The sequence below is a fragment of the Pollicipes pollicipes genome, unplaced genomic scaffold (assembly GCF_011947565.3).
Source record: "Pollicipes pollicipes isolate AB1234 unplaced genomic scaffold, Ppol_2.1 Scaffold_7231;HRSCAF=8579_pilon_pilon_pilon, whole genome shotgun sequence".
Lineage (NCBI taxonomy): Eukaryota > Metazoa > Arthropoda > Thecostraca > Pollicipedomorpha > Pollicipedidae > Pollicipes > Pollicipes pollicipes.
Window position 1 is genome coordinate 34,400,771 of NW_023597034.1, and position 12,005 is coordinate 34,412,775.

The following is a 12,005-nucleotide window of genomic DNA, read 5'->3' on the forward strand; positions in this document are numbered from 1 at the left end:
GTTACGGTCTGACAGTTCGGGGAATCCTACCGCCGATGGCACTCGCGTCCATCTGTATGTGGGCGTAATTTGGCCTCGTTAGCCCCACAGCCACAGGTTGACGTAGGCGCACCGGGATATGGGGCTGAAGATAGGACGAGATAAGATTTTGTGATACCATTTTGGGAATAAAAAGCTGCTTGTTATAGATTCCGTCGTGTAGTTGTACTCTGATTATTTTTGAGTGTCTGAGTCGTACACACGACATCGTGGCCCATTTACAGGACATTAATTATCAAGGTTGGTGGTTCCTCAATGCAATGTAATTCTATATCCAATGTCTACATCATTACCTCACACACCACGCCCTCTCTTTTCCATCAGAGTAATTGTCCACTTTGACGGATGAGGAAGATCCATAACAAGCTTATCTGTCCAGGGGTGAAAGTCATAAGGCGAACCTACAGTCCTCGCTATTTCAGATCGGTCCGTGTAAGCATGCACGAGCCAGAAAACAAGTCATTTTTTTTACTTATTTCGATGCTTACCCAGACCGCCTTGAGAGTTAAAAAGTAGCCTTTACTCGATGCTTGCGTCAGAACCATGCTAGGTGCATCCACTAGACTCGACGCGTCTGAAATACAATCATTTTTACATTCCGCAAGATGTAAATTCCTTTTAGGTCTAGTTCTGAGCCATGACGTCACCAGAACGACAGTTGCTGCCTCCGCATGCGGTAACTCGCAGTTGACTTCCTAATTTTGGAACGTTCTGACGTCAGTCTTTGACTGATTTGGCTGTCTGCCAGAAGCTCACTGACACCACATGAGGTAACATCAGGCCATCACCTGAAGTCATATGAGGTCAGTTTGTATATGACGCAGCGACATTTTTAATTACGCTGATTTGTAAAAAAATAAACGTTATTCCTGACGACGTCTATGTGCGATGCGCATTAGAATAGTCCAATATAGCTTGCACTCCCTTCCAAACAGGCCCTGATTTCGGCAAGCCAACACACGCTATACGCACGCGCGAGCACACGCACACACGCACGCTTCCCTCGCCACACGCATGCACGCAGAGCCCCCCCTCCCCCTTCCCCCCTCCCGCCTCCACGCTCGCTTGCCCCACCGCACGCCCGCTCGCCCCCCCGCACGCACGCAGGCCCGCACGCATGCAGGCTCGCCCGTCCGCACACATCCAGCAATATTCACGCGCACAACGCCGCTATGGGAGCTTCAGCCGCACGTGGTCGACATCTCATGGTTCACAGCTAACCGAGGCGGTCTAGCTCGGGTCGTGCTCAGATCGTCTCGCTACAGGACATACACGGCGAACTGCGTGGCTTGTGCTACCCCCGCGACTTCTCCCGAAAGGCACTGGAGCGCGATTCAGAGATCTGGCCTCCGGTCGCTTTTACTCGGCGTTCTTTTGAACAGCTTAGTGCTCTTTTCTGCTGGCGACAGCGTCGCGCTACATCACAGCGAGAGCCGGGCTATTGTGTCCCCCAAAACGGATAAAGACAAAGAACGGAAGAGCAAACGCGCAGAGCTCATGGCCGGATCAGAGCTGCGCTGGCGGCTTTAGATGAAAGGTTCTGCGCCAGTGCTCTCAAGGTTGATGCCAGCAAATATCAACTCCTTGCGTTGGAAAATCAGCCAAATTTGTGAGATAACCCCAAATTTCACATCACTTCCGTCATATGAATCTCAAACTTTGTGACGGGGTGCAGAGTCTGGGCGCCGTCTTCGGTAATACGATGTCCCGGGACGCCCATGTTGGTGTTACCAGCCAGTGCTGCCTTGGTATCGTAGCCTGTCACGTGCGCCACCTCGTGCTCCGGAATGTCATCACCTTTCCCGTGACAATTCTTGTTTTCTCGCAGGCCCGCTTCTGCTTTTCGATGTAAGCATGTGCGTCAAACAGTATTTGGACAAAGTGGAAAGTAGTTCTAAGCTTTGTACAAATGCATTTTTTGGCCACGGGAAACTTAATCATGCTTCGGGCCCACGTGAGAGACTGGGCTGGCTGCTCAGCCATCCGCTCACCAGCCACGTGACCTTCCGAGCGCTGAGCCCCTGGTGTTTATCCTCTTTTCAAACAACCTGACACAACAGAAAACCATCGGGCCGGTTGTCACACATGCCACCCGCACGATACTGAACCGGAGCCGAACGGAAGCAGTTTTGCTCAAGGACTCGTGCGGTATGCAAACAGCCACCATCAGAGCTCATCGCACTGAGACAACCGAGTGACATGCACACGTTAAAGGTGTGAATGCTGAAGCGAACACCCCACCGAGCATCCATCGCAGGAGCGGCGGCCACACCTGCATAACGTGCTAATATGCTCGCCTTAGTGTGCTTTACAAACAGCGTTTGCGTGTAATTTTTCCGCGACTCTCTTGACAAGGGGCTCAATGGCCATACTGCCGTGAATGACTCCAAGACCGTATCATACAAATCAAGACGCAAATACACATTCAGCAGCTTTTACGCGCACCTTCACCGGCACGCATCGCCTCTGACTCATGCACACAAGGCCGTCCGCACCTTCACACTTTTGAGCTCAGTTAGGTGGGCATGTCACCATTATTGTAACTGGTTATCCCGTCTTCATACGCCACGCACGCCAAGAAGAACCAGTGCTGATCGCCGCAGGCCGGTATATCCACAGCAGTTAACAAAAGTCGATACTATGAGCGAACTTTGCGCGTGCAGACTTTATTTCAAGACAGTACTTGGCTTAAGCACGTGTTCCCTTGGAAAAAAAACACGCTGAAAACGTCCACTTCACTGTTGCGAGCAGAATCACTTGCTCCTCGACTTTTGTTGAATTTTCAAATCTGAAAATCCCATGTAAGTAAATGGAGCATACCTTTCTGCTTCACATGCTGTCCCATGCTGGCGTGGTATTGATTTGAGCCGCTCGAACAAACCACCGGCGCCGATCATATCTCACCACACCCGTCGTCGGCGCTGGACGTCCGTCGCTAAGCTCTCAGCCCCAGCACCAGCGGGCGATAAGGCAGCCACGCCTTGCGACCTTTCGGCCAGCCGCGGCTGCCGCGCCGCCGCATCGGCCGGGGAGGCGGCACTTCGACGTCCGGCTCGCGTCCGGCTCCGCCCGCGGAGACGCGTCACGAGCACACGCCGTCCCTCAGTGACGTCAGCGACCGCGCGCGTCCCCGCGATGGATCATGTTATAGCTCCCCAACTGTCAGCCGGTCCCTCGAGGTGCGCTGATCTTTCCTTTGCCAGTAGCGCAGTGTGTTTTATTGCGCCGGCCGCGGCGCCGGGACCTCGGCGACCGGTAGTCTGTGCTGAGCGCACGGCGTGGACTTGGGCGCCGTGGGGGTGATCAGACGACAGCCGGCTACCCGGCTGAATAGGAAGCGTCCGCTGGGATACCGTCGAGGGTGTGCGACACTATCAATTTACAACTGTCCGTGTCAGATGTCCGTTCTCGCCGCGGTAGACGGCGACGGCTCGTCTTCGGCGCAAACATAAATCAGCCAATGACCGAGCCGGGACGTCTGGTTTACACGGATGCGCCATTCGGCGGGAGCTGAGGCTCGCATCATTTACAAGGGCCGAACATTTCACTGGTCAATAAAGTAAGTACCTCTTATGCAAAATGAAGTTTCCTAGGCCGTGCAGCATCCCTGCGCTGTGTGGAAGGTACGAATGTACGAATAGCAATACTTGTATTTACCCTTCCGGAGCATCCATCTTGGCGAATCCGCACGACATCGTGAATCAATTTGATTAAGTTATTTAGCAAAGGAGAAAATGAATTAACATAAACATAAACATTTTTGGCAAAGGACGTCGGACGTTGATCAGACGGACACCATTTTCTGCCCTTTCCAACGATAAAATAAAGAACAGCTGCTCTTGTTTGCGTGGGACAGTGCAAGATTGTAAGTACGATGATTATTTCTATCCCACGGCAACAAATAGCTTACTTAGATAAATTAATTTTGGACAAGCTACTGAATTTACTACAGCAAACGACATCGACAAGTTCGTCATGCATGCTGACGAATGATGCCGAAGATCGTATCGAATCAGCGTTTTAAGCAAATGCATTACGCTCGCAAGTCCTTTATACCCGACGTGCGTGTACGCGGAGAAGTGAGGTTACCAGGCAACACGAGTTGGAGTACTTGCACCTTCATCCTTTACACGCTAGCTGTCGAACGCGGCCGGTATCCGGTGCCGACTACGGAAACTCCTAGAGCTCCTCTCGCTTACACATTAGAAAGAGAGGAGTAATCTTCTCTACAGACGGAACGATGTGATTATGTCTCTACCTCTTGCACAGTAAGCAGTGTGAGGCTGGTGGAAGCCGAGTGGCAGCAGGCTGGTTGGCATACGTGTTTTCGGAACTCGCAGCTGGATGTGTTTTACCCGCCAGCATCACCGCCATATGTGCGTCATAAAATAATCGAAACGCTGACAAAATAACTCGGCTCTGAAGTGCGCGGAGCAGCTATTCTTCTTGCTTGTACAGTGGGTAGCGTTAACTCACCTCTGCCTGCAAGATGGGCAGAGTTATCACACTCTCACCTGTACGGTGAGCGCCTCCGCCCGCGGCGTCATCTTGTAGGCTGGCAGGTAGGGCTCAAGCATCCTGATCTTGCCCCAGCGGTTGATGAAGAGGGCGATGGCGACCAGCCAGAGCAGCAGCACCAGCAGGACGAGGCCGGCCTCCTCGGCCGTGACAGGCAGTGAAGAGCCTGGCTGGCTCCCCGCCGACTGACGCGTCTCAGAGCCTGAGGAGGACAGCTCAGGTGATCCCAGGTCAGCTCAGGCCGGCTCATCTAAGCCAAGTCCACATTGACTCAGGTCAGGTCAGGTCAGGTCGGGTCGGGTCGGGTCACCTCAAGTCACATCAGCTCAGATCACATCAGGTCACGTAAGGTTAGGTCAGTTCACGGACAGGTCAGCAAGAACTGAGTGCGGGACAAGACAGTGTCCAGCAAAATCGACGATGGAGTTGTTATCAAACAGCCATCAGTCCTGATTTCGACGAAAATGGGAGTAATCAAGCAAGCCTGGCTTGAACCCTGTCTTAAGTTTCAAGTGAACTGATTTTGAAAGAAGAAGCCGTTGGCGACATTCAATTGTGTTGGAAAACTATTAAAGCTCTTGATGAGTTCCAGAATCGCAATTAAAAGTACCCGTGAAGTTTGGATAGGAGAGAGAGCAGACCATGCCTCAAGTCCTAAATAATCTGTCTGCATAAGACACCAGCCAAGCAGAGGAGGACTCACAAACGATGCCATCTTGTAATCTGTGCTTGTGTACTACAGGGGCTGCCGTGATAACATTTCCCACCGGTCGGCATCTGCACTACTTTATTTAAGTTGGTGCCATCACTAGCAACCTGTACCACCGAAAGGTTATCTGGGTTATGCCTTAAGGCCCCGGTAGCGAGAGGTTTCTAGTTTATTAATATTGGGAATATGTCACTAGCACCAAGTTCTGGTTGCGACTAATTCTGCTTCTAGCGGCTTGCCATCTATAGAATATGGTCAATAATGACGATCCGCCGACGGTGAGCGACCGTGTTGCCAGATTTGACAGATGGCTCACCTGTGCCAGGTGAACTGGGTGTTTTAGAGCTATTTGCGCTGTCTGTAATGCAAATAATTTCATTGATGGACTATTGCATGTGTCTCTTTGCGTGTGATATGGGACACAGGCTAGGTAGTAACTATAGCGCAAAGTACAAAGTGACTGAAGTACACTTGTTAGCAAGGCATAGGTGAGCGTTCGCGCGATATTCCTTCGCGTGGCTTACTTTTCGCCTTCCTCATATCCCCGGGATATGGAATGCCTACCATGCACTTCTAATGTTGCTGAAACATGACTGTTTTTCAAAACCAAATAATTATTTGCTATGGATGAGCGAATAGATTAGAGCTTCGCCCCGCGCGGCGCGTGTGCTCGCCAGGCCCCGGGAGCGTCTTACGGGACACTGATTCACGCCTGTTTGTCATGTGGACCGTTTACACCGCATAAACGCAGCTCTTCCCTCTCTGGGAAATTTTCCCGGCATGCAAATCGCCCTGTCCGCCCACACAGAAAGCAATACCGTTCGGTATTTGAAGCAGCTGGTGCGCGATTGACAAAAATACATTATGCATGCGTACATGACACGCGCGCACAGCCGCGTACCATACCATCATCAATAACTGCCCCGACGTCCATTTGCTTTTGTGGACGATAAATCTAGTACCGACGTTAACCCGATCAGTGCAGTCCGTTAACTGCCGTTAAAGGTGCGAGTAATGAGTTGTGCGGTGGGGCGAGTTCACAACCGCATCTCAGCTTCGCCTGGAATAGCCTTCCCTATCGGATTTCGGCAGCGCAGACCGAGAACGGGCAAGAGGCCCGCGGGCTGCTACCGGTCTCCGGACCGGTCAGAGAGGACAGGCAGTATGTTAGCTAATCAATACTAGCAGGCAGCTTGAAGTGGTTCAGTACTTTATGTCCGTCCATGAGCCGCGCGAGGTGATGCGGGGTCCCTGAGAGCATGCAGTATGACTTTGACGGTCAGTAATCCCATGCAATAGTAAACATTCCAAGCAAAGTGCTCCAATGGCGGACCACCGCTTCGAGCCGTTCGGAAACCATGTGAAAGGGAACACTTTCCTGCCACGATTATGCTCCTCGAAATGTTGAGGGTGCTCGGAAACCTTAACCCAGGCCTAGATGACCTGATAGGACCCCGCGTGCTGGAGGAAGCAACTGCGCTCTCAGCTCTGGTGCCTTATGAGAGCTCAAGATTTGGTTCTCTAAGATTTGAGAAATCTTTTGTGCTCTGGTGCTGTAAGTTTGTACGAAACTATGCCGCTGGAATTATTTTATCAACGAGATACAAATGCCATACAGATGCAGAGATTTTGTCAAGTGTCGGCCGGAGAAAGTCCCTTTAACATGAGCGTTTGTGGCGTTGTTTATTGTGACACAGATCACCAAAATCAATAAGGACATCTTATCCACACAGTTTGGCTGTCGCCGGTGGACGATATCATTACCACCACAGTCTGCAGTGATCTACTCAAGGGATGCGTAAATATATGCACTGTGGAACATTTTTTAAAATCACACATTGCAAGTGTAAAAGTCTTCAAAGCTCAAACGTCAAAACAATAATGTCTGTTGCGCTGTGTCGCAACAGACATAATTCTGTTGTTCGTTCCAGATCAGACACAAGCATTCTACATTGGTGTTGCTGATCACCCTATCGCATTGCACGAAACATTGCAGTACAGAGCTGACAAAATGCATTCAGACGGCTCAGTCCCGGGCGCAGACCTCCTAACTGCGGCTGTGTGTTCAGCAAACCCGGCAAGCGACCTCTGGTTCAGTGATAGGTCACGTAATTAATCTTCCCTGGCTATCGCTATCAGCTGAAACATTTCTACACGCATCACGCTCTGTTCTCATATGTTTCCGACGGCTGACAAGCAGAGCGTACTGTTTGCCCCCGCCAGCCGGCTGGGGGCCAAGTGTCAAAGTGTCTTCAAAGTGTCTTCTGATGAGTGACTCAGCGTCAGACGGTCGCGGCAGTTTTGGCCAACAGTCAAATCGCGTGACAATGCAGTGAGCAACCGCACGACACGGCGGTCTGAGTGAGCAGTCAGACTGCATGACAGGTGTCAGCAGTTCGGCGCATCGGCGGGCGCCCAAGTCTGTGCTGGTTCATTGTCTGTCCCACATCGCCGCGGCTCTCCGAGAGCGCGGCACTTCAAGGGAGTGCTCCACATTTGAGGATATTGGAGCAAGCGTCAGCTATGAAGAGACAAGCTTGACTTAACTATAGGTATACTTCTAGGTGAAAAAGATTCCTCTAGACAACCCATTTTCTCTGTTAAGTAAACACGATGCTCAGTACGTCATCGTGTGATTACGTCATCGTATATTGCACGAGATTGATTGAGAAGCAATTGACGGCCGGTGTATCTGGAAATCGCGCTCACAGATGCCAGATATGAAGGACTGACAGTGGCATTTTTCTTGACCTTGAGCGCCACATGGCTTATGGAATGGGATGATATGAGTGACATTACAGTGTCATGGATGCCTGGAGGACCTTGAAATAGTCTCCCAGAAAAGTCTGCACATCTTTGCGGACGTGTAGCCCAGACACCATAGGGGTTTAGTTCTTTAAAAGGGAACGGCTGTGAACTGCAGCGATTAATCTTGAAGATGGCTATTTCCGTTGGAAAACCACCGCACGAGTGAGGAACACTCCCTCTAACCCGACACCAGGCTCTCAAACTCAGAGTTCAAGTCCAGCTGAGGCTGATAGTTCGCAAGCATCACTCAAATCGCCCGGAAGTGCTGTTTGCATTTCTTCTGTTTCTGCCGGTTTTTTTTGTACACGCTGCTTTGTGCTAGCCTACACTCACATAGCCTAAGCAAAGCGCACGCTTTTTGTGTGACAGCGACGCGAGCGATGAGCGACTTGCTCAGACCTCACGCGGACACCAATGTCACCATCAGTGTGGGCCACCTATTGACACTGGTGAATGCCACTGGCCGCACTTGAGCCACAAGTAGGTCAGGGGTGTTTGCGAAGGTCACAATTTGGTCGATCGCACCCTGGTCAGGTCCAGGCCGCGACCATGGGTGCCGACGGAGACCGCGGTCCGAGAGCACTGCCGCAGGCGCAGCGCGGTTTGACATGCGCTTCCTGTCCCAACGACAGACGTCAGTTGGCCGACAACGATCTACCCAGAGGGTTTGGACGATATTGAATGTGCCTGGGAGTCTAAAGAATCCGCAAAGCGCGAGGGCGAGCGAAGTGCACGAAGGACCTGGCAGAGAAGAAATGTGTAGGGTTGTGAATCAGAGGCCAGCACTTCAGTAGTGATTTGGGAACTGCGCTGTTTCCACTGTTGAACTCGTTTGAGATAGGGCTCGCCAAGCGTGCAGATTAGAGGTCTGAATGGAAGGTGCAGGCAGCAGTAGGCTCTTATTTGCGCTTTTTCCATTTCAATGCGAAACAAGCACGTGGTCACAGAAAGCAGTGATATCCGCGGAAAGAGAGGTCTGAGAAATGTTGTTATGGCAAGACCGCCAGAACGACAATCTTCCCATCAATAAATGTCGCAGTTGTGTAGACTATAAACTAGCCCAGAAGTACCATATGCAACAAATTGTATTGCTAGCAGAGCAAAGCGGAGAGAGTCGTTCCCTATTGGGTAAATAAAATGCACGAGCGGTAGTTGTGGTAAGGCACAGAGATATGGTGGCGGCGACTTGAGTTCCGTTAAATGATTAAGGCGACTATGATTTGACTCGACTTCCTTACTCAACAAAGAACATGCCTTCTGGCTAAAAGTCACCTATCACAGTCAACTTAAGGTCGAAAGAAAATACTAAAAAGGAGAAAACGAGGGAAAAGATAGGAATCAAGGGAAGAGTGAGAAGAGAAAAAGAGGAAGAAAGAAAGAGAGGGTTGAAAAAAGCGAGAGAGAGAGAGAGAGAGAGAGAGAGAGAAGAGAGAGGAGAGAGAGAGAGAGAGAGAGAGAGAGAGAGAGAGAGAGAGAGAGGGAGGGGAGAGAGAGAGAGAGAGAGAGGAGGAAGAGAGAAGAGAGAGAGAGAGGGAGAGAGGGAGAGAGAGAGAGAGAGAGAAGAGAGAGAGAAGGGAAGAGAGAGAAGAGAGTAGAGAGAGAGAGAGAGATAGATAGAAGAAGAGAGAGAGAGGAGGAGAGAGGAGAGAGAGGAGAGAGGAGGAGATTGAACAGAGCGAGAGAGGGCGAGAGATAGAGTCGTCCCTTCCCTTCTCTCTCGTCTTCTCTCTCTCCTCGAGAGAGAGGAGAGAGAGAGGAGAGAGAGAGACTCGGACACACTCGGCACGTCATTGCTGGAGGCAGGCCCCAGACACGTGACGTGGTGTATATGTGGTATGTGGTGTTGCATATACTGACTATTGTTGGCCGCGTTGTCCATGCCGCCTCTGACCGGGTTGCTGGCGCAGGGGGACAGCTCATTGCTCGCCGGGACCTCCACGGTCACGGGGTCTTGGACAGGACAGGTCACTCCACGGGCCCGGTGTTACAGCCGCTCTGATGGCTCAGCAGACCGCGCCGCCCTGCGAACGGAGCCTGGGAAAAGGCAGCGGGGTTAGCGTGGTCTGGTGTTCAAGGTTACGTTTACGGCAGTTATGAACAGTGCTGCGAACTACACTCAATAGCACACGGCTGATCGGGTGTCCATTAATGAGATGATACGATTCATCTAAAGAAATTCAAATGATTTAAAGGTCGGTATAAATGTTTGATGCCTTCAAGTAATTCCAATACAATGACCGTGAACGAATCTGAGCTTAGTCAGATTGTTCATTTGTTTTGTTTACCGGTGGGTACTATATGCGCAGGCAAGACATCAGCTCCATGAATATTACTAAGAGGCTCTCGTCCGTCATTGTTGCATGCTTAGATGTTCGGCTGTGATCAGTAACATATATTCCTGGCGCGTATGATGCATATGAAGTTCTCGGGTCGCCGCAAGTGGCGTAGGGCATTGCACCTGAGAGTAGATACATGACCTTTAAGCTCTAAACAAACTGATCTTTTTTGCTGCTGAAGACTTGCAGGCTGGTACATGAGTGAAGATCATAAGAAGCCTGACGGGAGCACATATTTTTAAGTCTAGTGTGCTGGACGTCCTCTGATCGTTACTCATCCATCCTTCAAGTCTCCGGCAGCAAACAGTTCAGATCATTACGATCTTTCAGGTCATCTGCCTACTCTCGCGCATGTTTCAGATTTGTCGAGGTGCGCTGGCCTGCCACGCGGTCGCACATACGCGAGCTACCCATCGACGTCGATGTTTAGGGTTGTACGAACGCATTTGTCACTGAGGCCCCTTCCCATGTTCCGCACGTCGCTGCGAGCTCCTGGACTGGACCGTCTGGGCCATGCGGCGAATCGACCTGGTCGCAGTGTTGTTGATTTATGCCGGTCGCCGGAGCAGACGAGAAACTCGCGCAGTGCCAGCTCACGTTGTTGCGGAAGCTGTACGTTTCCGCTGTGCTGGTTTTGGACGGGCTGATTCCTAATTTACGTGATCCACGACCGTACCGCATCGGACCCTGGGGTACACACGGACAAACGCCAGCCAGCCTACGCACCATTTTGACCTAAGGGATACCGCAAGCGTTACAGCAAGTGCGACAATGCGCAGACATGAGGCAGTCAGCGTGGCTGGTCACCATTCATTACATCATTTCAGTCTAAGCGTGAAGCGTGACTGGAGATTTTGTGACGTCAGTGTTCGAAGTCGATGGTATCATGTGTGAAAATAGGACCGGCTTTGTTTATCAAGGTTCACGCGACCAAACCTGTGAGAGTTGAAAAGGAGTCTTAAATTTTTCAGAATGAGCGGATGGCAACCATCAGCGTCATGCGCCGCCGTAACGCACGTCAAAAACCGGGGATTTCCACTTTATTTGGGCTACCGGTGATTGTCTTGTCAATTTCTTACTCGTGTCCTTAAATAAATCAGACACAATTTTTCAGCTTTTAGGAAATAATTTTGGCTAGCATTTACCCCTTTTCGCACGCTTAACGGGAAAAAAATGATTGAGCGTCACTGTTCGCAGGCAGCCGCCGCCCAATTTCTTGTTCGTCGAGAGCGATGCCCGGCATCAATTCTCCGGCAAAGTCGTGCCCAACAACGGTTCCCAATCTCTGGAACGGTGAGAGAAACCCGTCTCTTCCGAGCGAAACTCGAACCGAGGCGCCCGACGGAGCCGGGAGCCGCAGCGTCGGCGCTGAGCACAGCACGGCGACAGGACGCAGGGTGAAGACGGGTCGGGACGCAAAACATGCTCACGTCTCAGATCTGTCCAGAATGGCAAGCATGTAATAACACACGCAACTTCGCATTATGCCTTAGTTTGCCTGCAACCGGACCTGATCTGACCCCATTTCCTTACTTCCCGGAACCAGTGAATACGTAGCCAAGACCGGTCCTTCCTAGGATCACCGCAGGCCCGAA

The 12,005-nt window shown here is 51.2% G+C and overlaps 1 protein-coding gene across 3 annotated transcripts in view; it reads right to left on the reverse strand.

Annotated features, from left to right (window-relative positions):
* Nucleotides 1-12,005, reverse strand: part of LOC119110271 (uncharacterized) — a 40,573-nt gene that overhangs the window by 11,117 nt on the left and 17,451 nt on the right. For all 3 annotated transcript variants that reach the window (XM_037234035.1, XM_037234034.1, XM_037234033.1), the window contains exons 2-3: nucleotides 9,932-10,108; nucleotides 4,554-4,759 (exon numbers count right to left, since the gene is read on the reverse strand). In XM_037234035.1, the coding sequence (XP_037089930.1) occupies nucleotides 4,554-4,759; nucleotides 9,932-9,953 (228 nt within the window). In that variant the 5' untranslated portion in view covers nucleotides 9,954-10,108. The remainder of the gene's footprint in view (nucleotides 1-4,553; nucleotides 4,760-9,931; nucleotides 10,109-12,005) is intronic.